We start from the raw sequence: 25650 nt of genomic DNA, 5'->3' as shown, positions 1-25650 counted from the left end.
GAATTTAATTGCTTGTCCTGCCCTGCGATTCTGTAACTCAGTTGAAACATTTTGAAAAGGTAGGAGCTTGTAGTTTATTGTTTATCAGTATGCCAAATCATAAAATGACTGCTTCACGACTGATTTGAGAGCAACCGCCGATGCGAAAACCGCTGTGTGAGTTCGAAAAGTGAGTTACAGAATCGCAGGGCTGTAAAGTAATGAAATTGCATTTATCATATTCTGACCACAGAATTGTAATATGTATATACGAATAAATCTCTTCCGTTTTATTGTTACAATTACGTAATGGATGCTAATATTATTTATCTATTACTTAATAAATCGGAAGAGATTATTTATTATTTTGATCGTAGGCAGTAAATTCAGGAATGCCTTAAATAAAAAAAAAACAAATGTAAATAGAACTCGTTACGCACACAGACTTCTTTATAAATGTAATTGTAAAGTCTAAAAATGTTCCGATTTACCTAAAAAAAATCTAAATTCTCAACAAGTTTTTATGAAATTCTACGCACTACTCATCACACACACATACTTTAGACTTCTATAATCTAACTAATGGTATTTATTATATTTTATCTCGGGTTTTACAGCATAATCTTGCTGAGCATGGTGTATGAGCATGAAAATTTATTATGAGCTAATTTCGAGTTTCCCCAAAAAGTGGGCCCCTTGGGTGTGCGATTTTCAACTTTGAAAATCGAACTACTGCTGTGATAATGTGTTATTGGTCCTGCGTGCAATTAACTCGTATTGTAAGTATATGTCACCGTAAAATTGGAAACACCGTTAGATTGTAATCTATCTCGCGAGATTGTGAACTGTCGAAAGATTGTGAACCTCAACGTACTGCTTACGGTTTAACGTATTATTATTCGGTAGATTGTAGTTCACAATCTTTCGACAGTTCATAATCTCGCGAGATAGATTAGAATGTAACGGTGTTTACAATTTTACGGTGACATATACACATCTTGGAATTTAGATATACATAGTTTGTATCGAAAAGGACAACCCATCATATTTGGTGAAACTGTAGCCTTAATATATTTATTATATTAAGACTTATATAATTTAGACTTTTTGGACTGTTCAACTTGAGAGATTAAGAGATAATCGGAGTGTTAAAAAAAGGCCGATTGGCTGCCGGTAGCGCGTGTTCGGAAATGGTCTCTAGTTTTGGAGGCCAAGTCTCACATTGGGTCGCTGCGCTAGCGGAGTAAGTTAGTTGGATCGATGAGTCAGCGATGTGTTTCAGAAATAATTCATGAAGAAGAAAACATTCATGAAGGATTATTCTGTGTCAATTATCGTTATATAAGAAAATAACTAAATGCTTAATTGTTGTGAAACACCTGGCTGATTACGATTGGCCCAGAACCTTTTGTAATTATTCCCAAATGTCAAATTTCTTATATAAAATACACAAGACAGCTGCTAACTTATTATTAAAGGTAATTCTGTGTTATGAAGAAATTTATTATTTCGATTAAAATGGGACGGTTGGTGAGTGTATACACATGCGGCCCATCTGGCGTGTACACTCGCGTGTAAAAGCGATATGTTGTAATAATAAAGCCTTTTTAATTTTTGTATTTACATTTCAAATGTCATTAATAGTGTAGTTAGTATTTTACTTATAGCTAAATGTTAGTCGCCTGTGGATATGGACCCCTCATGGGTGAAGGCCATCTCCAACCCTCTCTCGATGTCTCTATCTTTGCCAATAGTAATCAATAATAATAATAATAAATCATTTATTAGCAAGAAAGTGGTACATTAAAAGTGGTTTAAAGTGGCCAGTCTTTTCGTGCTATTTCTATCAAGTAATCAGCCCACCTCCTTTTAGGTCGGCCCACTCTTCTTTTCCCGGGGATCCCCTCCATTGTGTTGCCTTTAATGTCAATCTTTTCATGTATGTCTTTGTTGTCCGGGAATCGTGCTACATGACCAGCCCAATGCCGTTTTAGTTTCAAAGCTTGTGATATGGCATCGGTTGATTTGTTATAATAAATTCTAGATTAGTATCTAAATTGTAGATTTAAATATATTCATTAGCCAAATTAAAATATAAAATTAACATTTGCCATTAATTAAAAACACTATCAATGAACTTCATTTTCAAACAAACAACCTGCTAGAGCAAAATCTCCTCTGTCTTTGGGATGCAACTCACGATTTAAATATGTTTTATTTGCCTCTAATTATTGTGTAGTGTATATGTTACCATTTCGCTTTCATTTGTAGATTATTTATCAATAAAAGCTTTTCGTTGTTAATGTCAGATTCTTAGATTTTCACGCTAAGCATTGTGTACATGACTGTACGGAACGTATGGAGAAATGTATTCGTAGAAGCTGGCGCATGTCACACGCGTTGCTTTTCGAAGAACTTCGATTATCTCCCCTCAAACTGAAGAGGAGAAATCTCCCATTGTTGTCGTGTATGTCATGCACCATTGTTGTCCACCTTTGTAAAGTTTGCAGATATCCAATATTGTATATGATAGATTGCGTCCTGGATGGAACTTTGTTCAACGCTTCTATGGCTTTAGAACCTATGTTCGGTTCCTGAAACCTATAATAACACTAAAATATTCACATGCTATCTAAAACGCATTACTCGCAATGATAGGGGAAAGAAACTCTGCCATTTTTATTCTTTAAACCTTTTGCTTTTTTGAACGGGAATTTACAAGTTATTAGATATTTTTTCATTATAATCGTGTCGTACGTAACTTGTTAGTGTATCGATGCAACGCTGTTACCTGTGACCTTTAATAAAACTCCCAGTTGCAATTATTAAGCAGGTTAAGGTAACTATATATTTCAACGTGAATAATTTATCAATTCTATAACATTTATAGTGTAATCTATATGTGACTTGAATCTTCAGTTAGGTCAACGTTCTCGCAATGATAACAAGTCACCAAGAACGAATTCGACGAATGTGTTTATCAAGTGTAGATTAAATTCTGCAGAAATGTTTTTTAGTCTTTTTAAGCCTACAACGGGGGATTATGTTCTTAAAAACGTATTGCTTTGTAATTGTATCAAAACAGATTTTTCTTTGAAGTAAATTCAATTATAAAATGTGTAGATAGTTGGATTGATTATAAAAGAAATATAATTAATTAAAAGTAGATTTATATAGAGAAATCTGAAACCAATATAATTCGAAATTTTAATTTAGTGTTTTAATGACAAGTTTATGCTTATTTATAATTGTATAAACAAGATGTTCCATAAACTTGTAGTTAAATTCAGTTTGTAGTTCAGATATAAATGAAACGTTCAATAATTACAGTGAACCCTTCGACACAAAATAGACTTCGTGTGAATGAACTTTAGACCCGCTTATTAATTCCACGCTACGAAGCGCCGAACAATTTAGTTCCATAGTCCTTACTTAGTCTATAGAAATTGTCGTGTCCCCTGAATTTATATAAAATTAGTGACAATGCCTTGAGTTGTTTCTCGGTAACGTCAAGGTTGGTCGTTCTTGGAAGTGAGGGCAACGAAGGCGCGACTGGTTGCGTTCGTTTCCCGTGTTTATTTCACTACGCGTGCGGCGATACGCCAGTCGACTTTCGTGCCCGAGAGAAGGTCTACGTATTTGCCACGACGAACTTTCACCCGCGATATCTGTGATATTAGTGAAATTGAATGTGTACTTTCTTAGAACACGATTCTGAAACGGCACGCAGCCGATTCTGCAAATTAATTTCTCCTGTGCATTCTATTTCTACGAAACCGCTTCAAGACTTTACGGAGAAACGAGAGCTATAAAGTGGATTTGAGGAAATATAATTAAAAGTGGACTTGTGTTTTTGTGTTTGGTTGATATAAGGCGTTTAAATTGGATCCCAATCACAGACTGACACCTCAAATGGTGGTCAAACTTCCAGGTCAGTTTATAGTATACAATATTATTAGCTGTTGTTTATAATCCGTTTTATATGCATAGAATGTGTGACACATAAAACAATTTTAATTATTACAATTTCATTATTACCACACGTGATCATGCAATGTATGCTAAACGTAGATTATTAATCTGAATCTTGTTAATTGAAAATTCAACGCGATTTAATCTAGTAGAAATCAATGTACCGTAATGGTGTCAAGTGAAAAATTTAGAATATATGTTTCCGATGTACTTAATATATACATATATAAAAAAGTACTTAACGTTAATAAGTGAAACCGTAGAAACTAGTATATAATATGTCAAGTCGTCAGCGTAGAATTAGAACCAATAAGTACAAAGTATAATGTATAGAATTTATTAAATATATTATATAAAGGACATTATTATTATAGTACAAAGATATTATTAGACCTTAGGTTCCTTTATAATATAACACGTCTAATTTACATAAGTTTCAAGAACTTTAGTGATATGAATAATCGTTTTGATTACTTACACGAATAGATATATTATCATACTGTTATCACGTAGATCTTTAGGTCATGCGTAAAGTATGTATCTATTTTGATATATAAAATTTCATAATTGTAATAAGTGTAGTGTTCTTCAGCGTTTTTGGCATAATTCGAGATCTATCTGTTAGAATGTAAATAAGATGTTCATTAGTATTTACAGTATTCATTTCATAGAATTTTCTAATAATTTCTTTGAATCTGTGAAATTCTTATAATGAAACTAATCGTTTTATACATTAACACAGAAACACCCGGAACTGATAATTGCTATTTCAATTTTGCCGGCCTTGGACTAATTTTATAGTCGTACTAATAATATATTTTATAATGTAATTTTTATATGCCAAGAGCCGATAAGAGGGAGTAAAATAATGACCACCCTGAACGTCCGGGTATACGTCATAACGAGTAAAACTTGACCACGGACGCGGCTTCTAAACCATGTGGGTTCTAAAATACTTCAAAACTTCTAAAGGGGTCAGAGGTATATAAGTTTCCGAGCACTGCAGGTTCTACTTAGAGCCAGGTCGGTACTAAAACAAGTAGTTCCAACCCGACATTATCTCAAAACCCACGACCTGACTTTCGCATTCATAATATACCTATTATATTGTTAAGACGTAATTGTCAATAGTCAATATTATCAGAAAGTATTGACGGCGCTGATGTTTAGTGATGACGAAATATTTGTAAGCAGTTAGTATTTATAATATATCCTAGTGACCTTTATTAAATTATTGATTGAACATGGTGCATTTGGCTAAACACTTATCGAATTGTATCAAATGAATACCAATATATGTAGTTCCATAATTATTAATATCTCAATTGGAGTGAATGATCAGTGTATTTGCAATTGTCTCTGTTTTGCTTTGATTAAATCGCACAACCGATTTCAGCGATTGGGTTACCGAGAATATCAATTAGTACTTAGGTAAATTTGTATATGAATCCATCACAATTTAACAGTATTTGACCAATAGTTAAATCAAACATTCTTTTTCTCATTTTGAAACAGAAACTTGTCTTATTTTGCAGCGTTTTGTGTATACATTTAGAAGTATTTTATATTTGAGTACTTTATTCAAGCAATCATTTATTTGCATGCGTATCCATAAATTACCTGGAAATAGATGGAACGGAAATACGGTCGGTAAATTCAAATATTCCTATTATAAAGTTATATTATATAATCCAGTATGTTGTTAGTGTGCATAGATTATTTTTGGTTGATCGTCGTCTACGTCTTGTATTTGTTTCTACACGTTTAGTTGTGTCTTGAACTTGTATAAAAACTCTACAACACATTCTCTCGTTTATAAGAACTGTTTATAATATTATGTATTAATAGATTCGTTTGCCATTTCCGACAAGTAATTTTTATTTTATTGTTTTGTTACGAACCATTGTTCGCATGCGCAATAGTTCTAGGAAAAGCAATGATATATAGAACAATCATTGGCGAAATGTGTTGTAACGTTTCTAACATCTAAATTACTACACATCGTTCATAACTTATCAATCCTAAAGATAAGCTAATATTTTTATGTATATCCAACTCCTCTGGTACATGCTTTATTCAAGATTATTGAGAAAGAGAGTAAGTAAAAACTATTCTACAGTGAAACATTCCTTAAAAAGTAATTCCAGTCAAACCAGTAAAATTAAAAAGGCCACACGACATCTTTTTCTAGCAATCAACATTTATCCTCCTCGTGTTCGACGAAAGGCTTAATAAAATTGCTCAGATAATAGCTTTCCTTCTACGAAAATAATCATAGGGCATACGCAAAACAATAGGCTCTGAGTACTCTTTGGTTTCGCACAAAAAGCGCCATTGTCTCCCTTCAAGCATAAACAAAGACAATAATAGTTCCACGTATACCTCTGATGTTCCCCGTATTGACTGGAACGAGAATTGGATAAATTGACCGGCACCGGTTTTCAATGGCAGAACAAAATTGAAAAATTATCCCTCTAAATTTTCAAAGTCATTTTGTATAGTCTATATTTTGAATTGCGCTATAAGAATATATGAATCCTCTGTGGTAAGGTTTATCTAATGCCGTCCTAAGCTCGATTACTGGCGTAATTGTTCCCGGACAAAGTAACCACACACTGGCCACCGAAATATTTAAAATATATCTAATATTATTTTATAGCAAGTCTTCTTCTGTTATGATGCCAAGCGTTAACGATACCTTTGGATGACAAGAGTAAATAGATGCATAAGTATGCCTCGTGTCTTCTTGGTACATAAAACATATAGAAACTTCAATTAGTTGCGATCTACCCACTCTACTCCGTAATAACTGTACGGAAACCGTATTTGCATTTCCATTTCAATTTATTCCGTAGAATTTCTATTTTTATTTTCCAATGTATATTGGCATATGAGGCATTCCAACTTTTCCAATATAAAAGCTACTTTCAAATGTAGCAATCTCGTTATATTAAAGCTATGGACTGTCAGCAAAAATGTTATTTTCACCAATATATTTATATTTATTAAACGAGTATATAATAACATAAAATTTGTATTAACTCGATTTCAACCTTTTTAACCTTTCATTGTAAACAAATTTCCTAATTATATTAAGACATAATAATATTTTTTCTTAGAATATTCCTTATTTATGTAGTTTCAACAAAATTTCAATGTTAAACAAGACACATTTTGTATAATGACTTGATAGAGACCGTTTCTTAGAAGACGTGATTGTTGTATGAATTTTGATCAACTTTAATAATTTAAATTTCTTAGAACGCGATTATAACCAGTATACCTAATGATACACGGATAGATGTGCATAAATTACACTTACCTCGGCTAATACTATGCTTTTATGTTAGCCGTAATGCATTGCATAATGCAAACATACAACATTTCTTAGAAAACAGTGTTATCGACATCGTTAGACTATGCAAACTGGTAGCAGGAGGCCTTTATCTTGAAAAACATGTCGAGGCGAGCAGCTATAGTTCCTAAAATACGTGGAATTGTCGGCAGCTTTTAACTCGTTCCAATTTTCAATTAGCAAAATTGTTTGTAGCTCGTTTTATTAATTCCATTTATCGCGAGTTAATTGATTAGAGAAGGGAAATTAAGCTCAAATATCTTAATGGAGATCATAATTGTTGTTTGTTTTAATCTCAAACGATGTAATCAGTTTAAAACGGGATTATAAATAAATGAACAATCATTAAAACGCTGTAAACAGAATAAACGGGAATATGAAAAAGAGTTATTCCTCGGAAGACAAACTACTAGGAAAATGTGCGTTGGATCGAAACGTCGGAAGGTGGGATGTGTGCAGTGCGCTGGCGCAGGTATGCGTGTTCTCGGAATAAACCGCGTCCGTTTTTGCTCCTTTTTCGATTCGTGTTTACCGAGAATCGAATGGCCCGGTGGCGGCTCTACGCGGAACGCGTAATTAATCCTCAGAAGCCTCAACCCGAGGGTTGTTTTGAGAAATGGCGAGTATAATACCATTTTTTTACAGACACTTTGTTCGAAGAACCGAAAACTTTGACACGCGGATAAATTTCACTTCACTTTCGTGAGAATATCGCGATGTAACTTCGTAGTGATAACTTTATCGCAATTTAAGTTACGAGGAAGTATTCTACAACTGAGAAACAGTAACCGAGAAGTGACTAATAATGATGCAAGTTTTACGGAAATTCTACGAAAGAACAATATAAATGACAAAATCTAGGATTTGATTACCTAACCATTCTTAGAATTCAATTTCCTGTTTAAATCTCGGCAAACTATTCAACACTGATTTTCAAAGTATTCCATACAAAAAGCTGTTCAAAAGGGATAAAGACTTAAATATGCTGAACAAATCGATTCAAACCTCTTAAACAGAACAAAAAGTGAAATAAACAAGTTTATACAACCACAGTTCGATATCGTGCTCTCCATTGCCCTAGGACGAAACGGAAAAGTAAAAAAAGATTTCCCAGAATGTGAACTAGTTTAAATTTCAATAGCGGAGTACTGCGAAGTCAACTGACTTTTTCGCCTAACGAGCTGATTCAAGTATTGCTTTGATGTTCATGCTCCACTAAAATAGTTCTAGTATAGTTCGATAAAAGCTGCTTTTTGTCTGCGTCCATTTTTACACGCTTTATATTAGCTTCACCTGTATGTATGTATGTATGTATGTATATTGTATGTATGTATGTAACCGACTCCTTCGGACTCGATTTTGACCCACTTTAAACGGACAGATTTTATTCAAATTTTGCGCACCTGTCAAAGATGACAATGAAATAATCCAAAAAAAAATTTAACTAAAAAATAAAAAATAAATAATAGTTTAAAAATTCTAAAAAACACACTTTAAAAAGTGAAAAATACGCTCTGTGCCATATTTTTTTTGTCTATAGAGCAACCCACGCTTTCACAATAATACCAGTATTTTTTTGTTTATTACCATTTTCAGCCTAAATTAGGAATTATTTTTCACTTTTTAGTTTGATGTGCTTTAAAAGCGTGTTTTTTAGTTTTATTAAACTATTATTTATTAGATATATAAAACTCTATTTACGTATACTTCTAGAGTTGAATTACTTCATCAAAAATCACATGAATACTTCTTGAACTTGACACAGTGATTCATTAAAGATTATTTGATTTAAATTAAAATTACGTCGTTCTAAATGTCAACGACCAAGCAAGACTTGTAAACATGTTCCAAATACCGTTTTTCTATGAAACGTTATCGCGTTCATACAAATAGATTTCACTAAAGCATTCAACCAGATTGTTTGTATTGATAGATCTAATTGATAAAGTACGTAAGGTGAAGGTTAAATTATCATGAGGCTCAATGACAACGTCTGGTCGTAACACGATTGGCGTCAGTGGTGTATTTGTAGTCGCATTACTGAACTGATTAGCGTCACGTTATCAGTGATATGATAACGCAATTTACAAATGAAGGCTTATAAAAAGTAGACTTCATGATAGCTTATTATACAAAACTTGTTAAGGATTTTTCTCCTAGCTGTACATAAATAGCACGACGGAGTTGTCGCCTTTGAAACTACTAAAGAAGCTCTCCGGCTATAGGAATGCCTTCTGTTGATCTTCGCTGTTTTACCCTACTTATAAACATATTCCTAGCGATATCTGTTCGTAACTCATACATTTATATAGATAGAATAGTTTTTTACAAAAATTGTCAGGCATTATATCTATATAATCCAGAATCCGTTTTTGAATTTAGATTCTGTTTGAGTGTTCTTGTGTATCTCATTGGATGTTATCGTATCTTTTGTATGTTCATTGGATGTTATCGTATCACATGCGTTCTGACATCAGTAACTGATACAAGATAAGCTGAGAGAAACTCGGTGCGTGAATGGGCAAATTGGTTATCCAATAACCAGTTAGACGTGTTCAGTAGGAAACCCTTTCACTCGGAAACATGGCTGACGATAAAAATAGTCACTTTACAGATTACGTCTAATTGAGGTTCGAAGCTAGTAATAATCCGTTATTCATTTTTCATTCATTCGCTTCATTTTAAAAAATCGAAACGGCCCCGGGTTGACGTTGTTCTGAGAACGCAGCGAATGACCAACCGGTCGTTGTTTCTGAGAACACGCGAAGGCTGCTCAGCGAAACTCTACATTCGAACGTTTATTGCCAAAGTCTTTATGAGCTTTCGGCCGTACTCGGGTTTTTATTGGCGCTGGATTGAGGCCAATCCGGACATTATGGATTGCTATCATCTCCGTCTTTTCCTTATGAAGGACGAGGCAGTTATAATACTTGTCATCATGCCGGATGTACTTAAAAATATTTATGACAAACATTGGGAGTTAACAAAATATTTAGTAAGTTTTTAAGTTTCGCAAAGAAGAACCTTTGCCAGGATATCACTGTTATCAAGTCTGCTGTAAAAGAGAATGAGTTGATCCGTACTCAGAAGATATATCAGAATAAAATTTTCAAATCTCGAACCTGAGGTCATTTACCGCTCAAAGGTCGCGAACGGATATCTGACCTATCAGCTGTTCATTAAATATAAAACCGACGTAGTTTTTTAAAGTTATTTTAAAATACATGCTAAATCATTTTTTGTCTTGCATTTTAGTATTTCATGGGGGAATTGTTATTCATCATTCTAGTTATAAATAGTTACTTACTATATAAGTTTCATAGAATTCCACGTGAATGCGTTGGCAACTAAATCCTGATGAAATCGGCCTCGCCTGCATGTCAGAGGCCAAAGTGAATGGCCCCAACCCACCTACTTGTGGAATTCTTAAGCGTTAAATTTGAATCGTATTTCTTAGAAGCTTGATTTCTCTGTACGTTGAGTATTTAAATAACGTTTAAAGCTGTGTAGTATGTACCACATTCACTGTAATTAATACAAATATATAAATGTAAATAATTTGGTTGAAAAAAAATGTAATTGTATTAACAATAATTACATTAACAAATTATTTACCATGAAACATATTTGAAGATTTCTCAAGCATGTTTTTGAAGATATACGAAAATATTAAAGAATAAATAATTAATGTAGGTATATATGATACAGTATTTCGATTTCCTTATAGCCAGGTGTCTAATACAAACACCGGAAATTGATAACCAGCAGGAGGAAATACCGTTACGTTCAGTGATCTATGGTGCTAACTAAAAAAACTAGTATGTGGAGGATAAAAAAACTGACGAACGAATTTCGGCTGCCACTGCTGTTATCTGGGGTTATTGATTTTTTATAACAAATATAGCAGTTGGAGTAAAATCTAACTCCTGCAACCTTTTCGAACTTACCTTAAAAGTCTATTGAATATTAGACTAAATGCCAATAATATCACGTTTAAACCGGATTTTATAAGGCAACGTTATGACAAACATATGCAAATGTATTTCTGAAAACTGCATTTCTATTGAACGCGGCCAAGTGCGCTTGCTGAATAATCGAATAGATCGACCGAACTTCATTAGCTAGGAATAAAAAACGAACATTTTGTAAATGTGTACAGCTGTTTTTTTATCTCAATTTAAGCGATTTTAATTAATCAAATTTATTAAATACTCAATGTATTAAGATAGTAACTTCACGTTATATAAGTTTTGATGATGACCACATATGAATGCGTAAAACTTGAATTTTTATTACTTAAAAATTCCAATTATCGTAGACCAAACTGGTTATATATCCAGTGCTTCATGACCTGATGATTAATGAATACTGACAGTTCTACGGACGCTATCTGTGTTGATCTGACGCAACTAAGATCCGCTCTTTGTTGGGCGCTTTTCTCCTAACATTCATACTTTTAATTCTCTTGTATTTTATTTACTGGACATTTGGAAATGGAATTCTTATAGGTAGACAAAAAAACCGTAAGACCCGCTTTTAATATAAAATAATTTTCATAAACCTTTCTCAGAATTTTAATCAAATACATTATTTAATGTCGTAACTGTCAGCTTCTAAGTATTGTAAATGTACTCTTAATTGGTGTCTCTTCAGTAATAATTTTCCTTAAAAAAATAATATTTTCGAACAGGTAATTTATGTATTGTTATTTTATGACGCTCACTCTCGAAGTTTATTTTTTATTTACGTAACTAATTTTATTAATTTCTTATATTTCTTTACCTTATTGATATAATTATTGGTAACTACGATTTCGTCAAATACGATTTTATTTAAGTAATAGGCGGCAAACGGGTAGGAGGCTCACCTGATGTTAAGTGATACCGCCGCCCATGGACACTCACACTGCCAGAAGGCTCGCAAGTGCGTTGCCGGCCTTTCAAGAATTGGTACGCTCTTTTCTTGAAGGACCCTAAGTCGAATTGGTTCGGAAATACTTCAGTTCCACATAGTGGTGGTGCGCGGCAAAAACTTCCTTAGAAAACGCTCAGTTGTGGAACGACAGACGTATATTATTGATTATAGTTGTCATAGATGGGTCGGATCGTCGAGCACAAATTTAATTAAAATGCTCTCTTAACCAAGGGCGTGTCTAGCGTTCGAGTCAGTGGAGGTTCACATAGTCAAATGTTACTAAATACTTAACTTAGGAGTTATGGTTTTCCACTTAAGATTAAAATTTGTTCTAACCGAAAATCTAGTCTATATGGGTGTTTCTCAGCTATTTGGAAATGTTGAGAAACATTGTTGTTGTTAATAAAATTAAAGACATTATTAAAATAAATATATCTCTTAGAAATGCCCACTTATTTTCGTCCTGGTTTTTGAGTTATCGACGATTTTATCCAAAATCGTGACTGTTGTAAACGCACAAGGGATTGTTTTGATTGTTTATATTAGTATATATACTAATATCATTACCAATATTCCTGGAAAACAAACAACTCATTAATGTTGAATATTTGATAATGATATGCTGTGATGCAATGTGCTTTGGAATAATTCCATTCGATATAGGTCAATTATTGTTCAACCCCGTTTCGATTTATCGTTTGTGTATCGCACACATGTATTTATATTATGTACACACTTGTATATTTGTATGCGTGAAAATGACTTTTTCTCATGGACTTCATTGAGATAATTATTTATTAAATTATATAAATAAAGTGTCTTTTGTATAACGAAGGTGTTTCGGAGTTCATTTTCGGTGTAAAAATATTTATTTCGTGTTTTCGTACAGGGCTATGCCTACACTGCTGAATGCATCAAGGCACCAACCCTTAAGTGGGGTTTTGGCGCTTATTGTGCTCTTGCTTTATTTCTAATGTTTATGTTTATACATTTAGGTGCAACTTTGTATTTCATTTTTAGAAAGCACAAATATCTATGCTTTATTACCGTCAAAGTCAAAACATTTATTTCAATAACAAATAACTCTAATGATGTCTTCTTACGTTGAAAACCAATATCGATGTAGTTGGATCTCCGTTCACGTTGCCGTGGAATTAAAAAGTACGAAAACTCTTTGCTAAATAGCTGTGTAAGATATAAACGCAGGAATCTGTTTGCTCCAAATTATTTGATTCAAATTTCGTCTTCGTTGTTTCATTGTTTCATTATTTTAGCATCAATTCGTATTTCTAGGTTAAGTTAACCAAAGCTGTTATGTAGATTTATTTTGACTTAAATTACGACTTAAATGTTATCACAAATTTCCTAATTGTCTCTCTGTAGGTCTGGTTAACAAAACAATTCAATTATATTTAATGTTCTGTGGTCGGACTCACTTGTCAAATCCAATAAGAAACCATTAAACAGAAGTTGTGAAAAACAATATCAACACCGCTTAGAAGTCTTTATTAAAGGTCCTTCTGAGAATCACAAATCTTATCCGAGATATTGCTAAACAAAGTGTTTTAATATCGGCGTTCGATATTCGCGGAACATTAAATTTGTTCTCAGAAACTTCGATTTCGTTTCGTAATTGAATCGCATTTCTTTTTGATTTTTACGTGTCCATTTCGTTTCAAGAAACACGAACGAAATACAGATGTTTATTCACATTTTCGTGTATTGATATCATGTTCGTGTTAATAAGACATGACCACAATATCTGTTTAATTAATTTAACTTTGTTTTTCAGTTCGGGTTAGAATTCACAATAGATACAAATTTAATTAAAGTTACATAGTTTTTTATATAATATTTATGCGATACAATCAATTACATTAATAAAGCCAGTGCAATATTGATTCTTTACTTAGATAAAATTAATAAACAAACATAGAACAACATCCACAATTAAAAATAAAACAAACAAGTATTATGATGCCAAAGAGAAATATTTAAGAAGTTTTTAATACAAGGCCGGTTAAAAATAAAACAAAGCTATATGAGTCAGTGTATATTTCTACAGAATGATAAATAATGTACGCATGACGAGTGGTTCCTAGTATTCTGCTTTTAACACTCACAAAATAAGCGATTGTCTTCTTCCACTAAAAGTGTTCGTACCAATTCAACGAAATAGCGCCTTGCTGCGAGTTCCGTTACGACCTCCGTTTGTCCAATACACGACACAGTTCTAATCCGTGTTAAAATTATAATAATTGTATTTACAAAAATAATGGCCATAAACATATGTTGCTGTAGTCATTCGTTTTCATACGCGATCACATCTATAAAAATGAAGTGAGTATAAAGGTACTACACAGTCAATGACTACCTAGAAGATAAAAACGCTTGGCAATAGTTCTAATTATATTCTTATAATTTGATTTGTGTGTAATGGTGAATGTTGTAAATCACAGAACAGTTTTTTTTTACTTATGTAACTTTAATGACGTTGTGGTTTATGACATTTTCCTTTGAACAATTGTAATGTAGAGGGAGGGTAAAAGTTGCTGAGTTTCTTGCCCGTTCTTCTCAGAACAAGGCCTCCTGGTAGTTTTGCGAACGGATGGCGTAGTCTTACTCTTTCGCGAATTTTGTAAACGTTTTTGACATTCATAAGCATGCCCTAAGACGCATCTAAATTGAATAAACGTATTTTGATTTTTATTGATACAGCACCAAACATAATCCAAGCTTCTATAAAGAATGATGTCACTATGTGCGTAATATTTATTACAATATTAAGTTATCCAATAATTAAGACTTATACTAGTGCCGATGAAATATGAGAGATAAAATACGTAGAAGGCGCAGACGTCCCAGAAATAAAGATAAACGATGAAATCATTGACAATTCTCGTTATTATGATCTATAGCCGTTGTCATGGCGATGTAGTACAAAGCACCTTCGCCTTAAGTCGATATATTTGATTCTGAGAAGATTGGTTCATGATATTTCAGATACAGAGTATGAAAATGTTAGTTCAAATATGAACTATTAATGCGTTTTATTTGGGTTTCATGCAATATCGCTGGTGGAAAGTTTGTTTAGTTGAGGTATACCTATCCTGCGAATAGTATTTCTAATTTCTTGTATCTATATATATAAAATTGAAACCCGTTTTCCGTTGTCACGACATAACATGAAAACGGCTTGACCGATTTGGCCAATTCTTTTTTTATAATATTCTTTGAAGTACGAGGATGGTTCTTACGGAGAGAAAATTTAAAAAATTGAGTGAAAAAGTCTAAAAACAACACTTTTCTATATTCCCATACATAATATTCGTAATAATATTTAAAAGTCAATTTGATCTTTAATACCATGTCATAAAGTTCAAGTGTTAGTGGAGGGGTTCCGGGAAGATAAATTTTTATTTTTTGACATAATGTATTTGTTGTCCTATCAACTTTCTTTTTTTTAACTTAGCTAGACCGGTGTCCCGAATAGCAGAATAAGTATTTTAAAAAAAAAAAGAATCGACTGTTAGGCGGTACGATGTTCGCCAGGCCAGCTAGTTCCTTATAAATATGTATTTAAAAACCTTTTACGAAAGTCAATTTAAATGTTATATTGAAGTGATTTCCAAGAATGAATTTATCGTATGTTGTGTAACGTAAAAGTAAAATGCTCGTTGCTAACCCGCTACAACTTGTTATGACTCGGTAATAATATATAAAGTAATGTGTTCAATTGTTACATATCGATCCGATTTTGTAGTTACACTTCTGAGGAGAAAACGTACCATACCACGGCCGTAGTCAGAGCAATAGAAATTATATAATATAAATATTATAATTAACAATTATATATGGCTTTTAATGCTCAAATTTTATACCCGATCAAGTAACTGATTTAAGACCGTATAAGGCACCTTTTTAAGTTCCATTTGAACTTTTTAAAATGTTTACTAAGCTAAGTAACCATTACTTAATTAATGAGAAACTTTCTCGCGCGTAGATTATTGTAATTATGGCAATAAGGACAAACAAATAGATTAATATTAAAATACAGATTATGCAAGGTCATAAGGTCATATATGTTTCAGTAGGTAAAATTTATTGAACATATTTTCCGATATTTGAAATTGTTATTGTTGTATTTTTCTGGTTAATTTATTAACAAAGCCGAGTCCAAAGAACTCGAAGGTGTAACTTGAAATATAACTTCGTAAATAGCGACAAAGGCGATTCTAAGAAAGATACTGTCATACAACATACAATTTCAAGAAATCCTCGCACAAACAATACAATCCGTAGGCAGAATGTGGGTGCGACTTTCTATATTGTTTTATTTTACTACGAATCTCCTGCGACTACGTCTGGGTAGAGATAAAGATTTTTGTATTATTATCATAATTGAATTATTATTTATCCCTATGGTTGTATAAATAGTATAGAGGTAACTTCAGGGATAGAGGCTGCAACTGAAACAAATCTTTTGTATCTAAATTTTTACTTGAAACTATTCTCTCAGTTTGTTGAGTTCAAATTTAATTATCTACTTAGTTCTCAGTAGACTTGTGGTATTTATTTTGCCTTCGTCTAGTTGACATATTAACGTTTCTATAGATATTGTAGACAAACGTGTTTATTATAGTATAGACTATAGAAACGTTGTACTAGACAAACGCACCGAATAAACGCACAAAAAAATTGCCTTATTTTCAGACTAAAAACCCCCTTTTTAGAGATAAGGCAGAAGTTTTTAATATTGACTGGATCACAATATAACAACAATAAATTGTAACATTTCATATACGGTATAATGCAAACCTATTGCTAAACTTGGAAAGTACAATTCTCAGGAAAATGCCATTTTAAATCTGTTTGAGTTTGTAAGCCATATTCATTTTAATGGAAGCGATACAGCCTTTGAGATAAAAATAAAACCTTTTTGCTCATATTGATTTTTATACAATGAACACAATGTTTTTTAAAAGCTGTGCTAAATAAAACATTTTCACCTATATTTAGAATTGATTTGTTTTTTCTATCATATTATATAATTTAGTTATATATATTAGGATAAGTAGTAGAAGTGGCATACAATGCTACTATTAGGATTCTGAACCCATAAAGAAGTTTAGAGATGACAGCGGGCATGCGATTTGGTATAACATTTAAAATTTCAAATAATACGACAAAATAAAAGTTTTGGAATTAAATTTTTGAAAAAATGACTAGGGTTGGTACGATTAATTTGCATACTTGTTTACATTTCGTATTGATAAACTATGTATTTATTAAAAAGGTTAGGCATCATCAGATATATACAAATAAATAGCAAAAAATGTCCAACAATACCCATCAGTTACGGTGAACACAATAGAGATTACAGTGAACACAAAAAATATACAGAAACTAAAGTTTCGATAGCATTTTTTAAACGGCTTCAGGTTTTAAATTCCTTGGTGGGCCTAATATTTTGTGAATTACCAACGCTTATTAAAAGTATAGTAGTGCTGTTATCAAGAGAAACAATAAACGTTTATGCTCTATTGTTATTTACATATTATGTTTCTTTGTAGATATTATGGCCGGATATAATATATTAGGCTCGCACTAAAACATAACTTATAAATTGTATTATTTTCAAATTCATACTTCTTCATCAGGAGAACAATTCAAGCAGTTTTTTTTTTTCAATATTGTTCCTCAATAACTTGTAAATACAGATTGTAGGACAATATAATTATAACATTAAATTATGCGCAGCTGCCGACGTGTGAGCACACAAATAGCAGATGGTTCGTGGATGTGAAAGCTTTGAATGCAGGTAGGGGATTCTGAGAACGCCAAATATAATCGCACTACGACGAACTCGCTCTCTAAGGCACGTCCGAATTTCGTATGCTAACCGAACACCTGCGTTTATATCTCGTTATAATAAGTAATGTTAAATATTAACTATTTATATTCTATATCTCTAAGCCACTCAATATGCTATTTATTATCAAGTTTATTTTTCAATTATACGTGTGTACCTTTCATGCGGAGTGATATCCTTCCTTACAATCAAGAAAATTAAATTATATTATTTATCTAAATTTACGTAGAAATGTAATAAACAATATTATAATAATGATAGCTAACAATGATTAGATAAATGTTGTTAGTTTGTGAATGAGTTCTCAGAACTACTCAACGCCCGTGTTTCGTCATTCGTATTCGCAATCGTGCCAAAGACAGCTGTCTTGTCGCTCGTTTAGTGTGCACAGCGTTACTGAGAGGAGGTGTTTGTCCTCCCGCGCGATCCCCTCTTTTAACAACTGTATCTATAGTTACTTTTGTGTATTTACTACAGTAATTGCCAGTCATACTTTTTTACTCATCGGCCCTCACGGCTTACTATCCTCAGTGTTCAATTAACCGTCGAGTAGTGTTCATGTGTGTCTTTACAATACACGATAATTAAACAATTCGAGCTGAATTAATAATTATTTTCATTCTTAACAGATTTTGTCTTTGGTTAGAGTACGGCACTAGTGACGTTTAGAAAGTCAAAAGGCTTGTGTTTGACATTTTACATTTTTGGAATTTGGATTCTTGGCGTTGGCGCCCTATAGGCGAGAGTGAATTATATTAGTGAAAGTTGTTTTGTGGATAGAATTTGTTTTTCAGAATACTTGTATTATTGCAAAATGAAATAGTTTTACAATATTATATAAACTTTTAGTTTTGTGTTTGATATTTTTTTAAATCGTGGCCTCTGAAGAGGATTTAGGTGGAACAAATAATTGTCCACCGAAACGGCAAATGTGTTTGATCGAAAGACGAGAAGCAAAAATACGTCCTTTAAACATGACGATAGCGACAATACCATCGCAAAGTGAGTTCTTTATATAAAAACATATATTTAGATATCGTTTTACCATGTAAACATGGCTAGTACAAGTTGAGGTTAACTTTATTTATTATTGGTTTTTATCTTTTCTGGAGCCACGATTATATTCCATATGCATACTAAAACTAATTTATCTTATGTTTGATATCCATTTTGTTAACTGGTGTCTTTAACAAATTATTTTCAAACAACTTTTTGGCTAGATTACCATGTAAATGTCTGTAGTAACTTTTTAAGGTAAAAATATACAAAAATCTAAATTTATATTGCACACACAAAATTATATTAAAAAACTACATCAATTTTGTGCACTCAATAACATAATGTGGTTCAAGTGTTCTGAAATATCAATTATATAAGACTTATCTTCAAGAAATCCCACGCTTTGTTACTATTATTACAATTAAAGCTTGAAAAATATTTATATTGTTATAAGGAAAAGCTTTACACTATATATAGAGTGCCGCTTGATAGCAATAATTGTCAATGGATTAATCCAATTGTTCTATTCAAGGAAACTGTAGTGTTTTCCTTCATGTTTATAAAAGGTCTCTGTTTTGGGTGGAAAGGCATAAAAGGTCTTACTTTCTATTAAAGACAATTACTTATGAGTTTATAGGTCAGAAGTTATTTGTTCACAAAGACATTACAACAATTAATTTTTTAAATTTTATTTACAGATGCTTGTGTTGAGGTTGGGGTGCCACTAAACAGCTGGTGTAATGGTGTAGCCTGCTGTCCCAACTGTAAACACGAACTACACCTCTCGCTGTCCTGCTCTAAGGCACATACACCACTGACACCACCCTTCACAATACAGCCCTACTTGCCTCACTCACTCTACACGGTACCAGCACCACTTCCATCTCCTTATAATGAAGAATTAAAACGCCTGGAAGATACGCTTAAAGCACTCCGGCTCTCTGGCTGGTATTATGGCAATTTAGATTGGCAGGTAACTTTAATATATTTTTTTGAACATTACTTATTCTATAACTTCAAGTATTTTATTTATGATTAGAATATTAATATTTTGTTTATGGGCACAAAAATTTAAAAAAAATTTCTATATCTAGCCTTTATAATGCCAACAGGTCTATGTCTCAACTAGACTTAGTTATAATAATAATAATAAAGGATTTCTGAGCAAATCAATATGTTGACAAAAATCTTATCCTTTTGCTTGTTTTGTCTTAATATAATAATTTAAATATTACTTTGTCATATAAATTCAGAGAACTGAAATTACTAATATCAAGATATTATTGTTTGATAATGTTATATCAATAGAGGACTAGATAATGTTTCAAATAATTTAGATTTCCTAGCAAAAGTAAAAAACAACATAACATACTGATAAGGTGTTATCAGCTATTCTAATTAATATCAGTTAACAGGAAAATACTACTGGAAATAATTATCAATAGCTCAGTAGGCTCAATATAAGTTTCAATTTCAAAACAGGAATAGAAAGATTTTTATGATAATATTTAATTCATAACCATACTTAATAGGTTAATGTTTAATATTTTGGGCTTATTTGATTTGTCATTGGATGTGATAAAAAATACATATTCTATAACATTTCATCATGTGAAAAGTGTTAGACATATACTGTTTGATCCATTTGCAGGTAGTTTTAATTTCATATAAAGTCAGTTGATTCAATATCAAATTCTTTTAAAGATAAAAAAAATAAAAATAGTGGACTTTTTTGGCTTTTTACTACAATAGTAAAACAATGATTTTACTCATATGACTGCAATTCTCTATAACATTAGAAGAGGCACAGTACCCAATAGTTTACAAAATCCTTTATAGAGACACAAATATATACAGTGTAAACTCTTTATAACGAATTTCAAGGGAGCGATCATTTTTATTCGTTATAGACAGGTTTCATTATAGGGAAGGAAAAATAATATATGGGTATTGGGTTGAATCAAATAAATTTTATTCATTGTTACGTTATAGAGAGTTTTCTGTTATAACGAAGATCTTTATAAAGAGTGTACACTGTATCTATTTCCCAATTTTTACATTATTACACCACAAATTACAGAGGCATACAAAATTTAATATTTTCGTTAATATAACTGATTTCTCTACTTTCAGGGAGCAAGGAACCTCTTGAAGGATGCCAGTGTCGGAGCATTTGTAATAAGGGATTCTAGGGATAGAAATTTTATTTTCTCACTGTCAGTACAAACTGAACGAGGTCCAACCTCTGTACGGATGCACTATGAGCAGGGCTATTTTAGGTAAGGATTAAATTAAGGTACCATAAATATTCTTTTACAAAAAAATATGCTTGAAAATACCTTGGTAGCTTATGTACAGAACGACTTTATGTTCAATTCTTGGAGAAAAAAAATTGTAAAACAAGTAATTAAACTCTTTGATGAAATTTCCTAAGCAACTTTAATTTAAATTTAATTTGCCTCTTCTAACAAATACACATTAGCCTGAAATAGCTATTAAACGTTTTGTTTTATCACCTTCAAGTTAAATCTAATCGGAAGCATAGAAACAATTTTTATTATAAAATATCATATGTATATTAAGATAATATGAATTAAGATATATTTATGTAAAAGATTGGGCCTCTGCTATCCGTATTAACAAGAGTGTTCTTAGAAAGATAAGTAACAAGCTGTTATCGGCATACTATTAAACATTTGTTTCGAGTAAACATGACAATAACATATGTATTTTAATGTTATTTACGCAGTTAAATTTTATTTACGGTAAAATAGTATGTATTCGTAATATTTCTAAATAACACTTTAATACAGCACTGTTCCATGCAATATGAGAAAAATAAATAAGACTTATTTTTTATGAATAGAGTTTATCTCTCAGTTGACTACAAACCGTAATTAAAAGTTATGCAATTGCCTTGTTGCTTGGGGGATAAACATCTAGAGATTGCGTCTGGCAAATTATAAAATAAGATAACTGAGAATTGACAGACTTCGTTGCTCTTGAAGTATGACCACGAGGTTCTTGAGTCGATTCTCGATGAATCAATAATAGTTATGTTGAATAAACAAAGAGAAGTATTCTACGAATGCTATTAAGTAAATTAGACAAAAATAATAAGGGTTTAATAATAAACACTATTAGTAAGAACTGAGTCAGCGCGAGCGCTGTAAATAAAACTAAACTAAATACCAATTCCATTCATCAATATATTTACGTAATATTATATAGATAATGAAGTCCATACAATGTCTAATAAGTTATTTTTGGAATTCGTGTGAATTATGACTGGCTTAACATGTAAAGAAATACTTTAATTTAATAAACACATAACTACTGTTTTACATTACTGTTCCTACTTGTTATCAAATCTGTTAATGAAACAAATTCCGAAATTGTTTACCTGTACTACATATAAGTATGGCAAGTGGTAACCCTATTAGGTGGGCGGGTAATACTTCATAGTATCGCGCTGTTTCTGGGTTAAATAGCTGCTTACACCTAATTGCTGTTTACCTTGACGTCATGACCACAATGTTTTACTGCAAATTTAAAATAACGTTTTAGAAGTACCTAGTGTACTTTAAAATATTAAAGATATGTTGCTAGTTGTGTATGTATTTTTTTTAAAGAGCCGTGTTGGCCTAGTGGCTTCAGCGTGCGACTCTCATCCCTGAGGTCGTAGGTTCGATCCCCGGCTGTGCACCAATGGACTTTCTTTCTATGTGCGCATTTTAACATTCGCTCAAAGGGTGAAGGAAAACATCGTGAGGAAACCGACATGTCTTAGACCCAAAAAGTCGACGGCGTGTGTCAGGCACTGGAGGCTGATCACCTACTTGAGTATTAAATTGAAACAGATTCAGAAATCTGAGGCCCAGACCTAAATAGGTTGTAGCGCCACTGATTATTATTATTATTGTGTATGTATTTAAAAAATAATTTTTTATTTCAGATTTGATTGCGACAGGCCGCTCGCCAGGTTTATGCCAAGATTCCGATGTGTGATCGAATTAATTCAACACTACACGCGTCTAGGGGAACGAGGGGCAGCGGGCACCGTGTGGGTCGACCGTGAGGGATGCGCGCATTCCCCTGTTCTCCTTAAAAATCCTCTAAGAAAATCACCACCATCTCTCCTACACTCCGCTCGGATCGCTATCCATAAAGCGCTGGACTCCAACCCCTTAACTCCCAAACTTTGGACCGCTCCAAAGCATAGACTATTGCCCCTTCCCTCCACACTCATCGAATACCTCGGCGAATACGCCTACTCAATCTAACATAGATCTGTCAAATAGCTAAATATTAGGGTATTAGCAAATTACACTAGTACGGGATGCTAGAAATAAGGCAGGCTCCGTTACTAACAATTGTAACGTATTATTTGATAGTATTGATGGTAAAAGTTGTTTTCTCTGTATATAATGTAATGCAAGACTGATTTGAACGCATGTTTTTCGTCTGATATTCAATCTGAATGCCCGATCTTGTCCATTATATTAAGTAACATCACATTAGAGCTGTATTATTTATTTCTTTACTAACATAGATTATATGCTAATATTTTGTTCCTATGCAAGAACATGTTCTGGTAAATTTATTTATATAAAAACTTATGAATCAAATTTACCCATTTTGGTACAGAGGGTCATATAATGTAACAGCCAATATTTTATTGATCCATATCACAATTGTCTGTACAAAATGTGCCATTTGTGTAAAAATTGTTTTTGAGGCTGACCTTGTAAATAGTCCTTATTCATATTCCTATTTATTTCTTAATTTTAATTAGTATGTCGAAATGTATACCAACCATTTAATGGTTCAATAAGTATGGCTAGTGACATTCACTATATAAATTGTAAACAATAATAGTCTCAATATGTAAGATTTAGCGCATCATTCAAGATTGGCAACTTATATTTATTATCAAACGTTTTTACAATAATTTTAAAATATTTATATAAATAACCTTATGTTAAAAATGATATTGGGAAAAATGTGGAAATTTGCAGACAAATCGCTGATATATTATTTATTAGTCAAATCAGTGATTCAGCCTCAAATCTCATGTATTCTTTATTATAAGATTAAAAGCACCAATTACAATAAGTGTGACATAATAGTAAATGTTTGTAGACTAATGTATGAAAAGAACTGCATATAATTTATATAAAAATATCTGCCTTTATTATGTGGTTTTATTTTGTGCCATCTTACCCTAATATTTATTTAAAAAAACAGTGCCGCTACAACCTCAGATCTGGGCGATCAGATTTCTGTATTTGTTTCGTGATCATTTGTTTTTTTTACGAGGCAAGCAGGTGATCATCCTTCTGTGCCGTCGGCTTTTTGGATAAAGGGCATTCTGGTTTTACTGACGATGTTTACCGCACGAGCGACTATTAAATGAGCACAAACGGAAAGTCCAATCATTGGTGCACAGTGGGGATCAAACGTACAACCTCAAGGATGAGAGTCGCACGCTGAATTCTGAAAGCCACTAGAACAACGCTGCTCTCATCCTAATATTTATACTTTAATTAGAAACACTGCTCAAGCAGTAGTAGAGAATTTACCAGCAGGCTGAGTAGGCTGGAGCCTAGGGCGGTAGATATTTGGAAACCGAATTTTTACCTCAGAAATCAAAAAGATTTCTGCATGACGGTTTTCTGATGTTCTGACACCCAACCAGTAAACGACCTCAGCGCCCGAAATTACAGAAAATGTTGGTTAGAGGCTGCGAACTGGTTTGTGTATAATTTTGTGCTCAAAAATCAAACCCAAAAATTCACGTGAAATCATCATTAACGACTTTGCGATTACGCGAATACCAGACGTGAATGGTCATAAACCCTCTTTGTTGTACCTTCTACTAACTTCCGACCGGAGAACTACCAAGTCTCTGATGACCCGCCATTGGGTTCATCGGATCATTGTGTACTCCGGAGTATTGTGCCGTTTTTTCTGCGGTTTTTTCTTGCGTCCTACCCTTGGGGGCCCATTTGCTTTGCGCGAATTCATTTTCTTAAGTACGGCATGTCCTTGGGCAATATTAAATGAATTACTTTCATAGGAACGGATAAAATATAAAACAGAGCCAGCACTTGTTAAGACTGGGAATTTTAAGTACCTACTTAATGGATTCAGAAACGAGACTTATATATGCCGCTAAGTCTGAATGCCAACTAGAGTTCACGCTGTCTCGTTTCTGAATCTCACCCTTAAACTTACTTCTATAAGTCCATTATTAAATAAACTGTTATAGATATAGGAAACTAAATATTTTTTGGTAATAGAAGGTTTGCTCGTAATCTTCTTTCTTTTGTTGAAAACCTTTTTGAACAATTCATCCCTATATAACTTTCAGAACCTTAGGTTTTAACTTAATGCGAAATACCTACATAGTATAGACATTCGGTTTTTTGGTAACAATTCTAAGATCCACGTATATCTAAGATGTTTAATCTCGCTATCCATAGCCTTAATCCTTAAATCTTTTTTTGAACTAGTTATTGCTTCTCTGCATGAGGTCGGTTCTATTTATAACAAAATC

The 25650-nt window shown here is 32.7% G+C and overlaps 1 protein-coding gene across 2 annotated transcripts; it reads left to right on the top strand.

The window, feature by feature from the left end:
* Positions 1-3552: 3552 nt before the first annotated feature.
* LOC125057306 (suppressor of cytokine signaling 2-like) lies at positions 3553-24285 on the top strand. Of its 2 annotated transcripts, none has more exons than XM_047660920.1 (4): positions 3553-3910; positions 19790-20064; positions 21225-21370; positions 23047-24285. In XM_047660920.1, exons 1-4 carry the CDS (start codon positions 3892-3894, stop codon positions 23372-23374), a joined length of 768 nt encoding a protein of 255 aa, XP_047516876.1. In that variant the 5' UTR covers positions 3553-3891; the 3' UTR covers positions 23375-24285. The 2 variants fall into 2 exon arrangements, with proteins under 2 accessions (XP_047516876.1, XP_047516875.1); XM_047660919.1 differs by lacking the exon at positions 3553-3910 and adding an exon at positions 18444-19094.
* The last annotated feature ends 1365 nt before the right edge of the window (positions 24286-25650 follow it).

Source organism: Pieris napi, chromosome 16 (assembly GCF_905475465.1).
Source record: "Pieris napi chromosome 16, ilPieNapi1.2, whole genome shotgun sequence".
Taxonomy (NCBI): Eukaryota; Metazoa; Arthropoda; class Insecta; order Lepidoptera; family Pieridae; genus Pieris; species Pieris napi.
This window is presented reverse-complemented; position numbering and strand designations above follow the sequence as displayed.

Bases quoted from the DNA above. Each gene is read 5' to 3' on its own strand.
- LOC125057306 (XM_047660919.1), top strand. From the start codon at position 19,022: ATGTGTTTGATCGAAAGACGAGAAGCAAAAATACGTCCTTTAAACATG. The intron at 19,095-19,789 runs GTGAGTTCTTTA...TTTTATTTACAG, and splicing joins AGCGACAATACCATCGCAAA to ATGCTTGTGTTGAGGTTGGG. The intron at 20,065-21,224 runs GTAACTTTAATA...CTCTACTTTCAG, and splicing joins ATGGCAATTTAGATTGGCAG to GGAGCAAGGAACCTCTTGAA.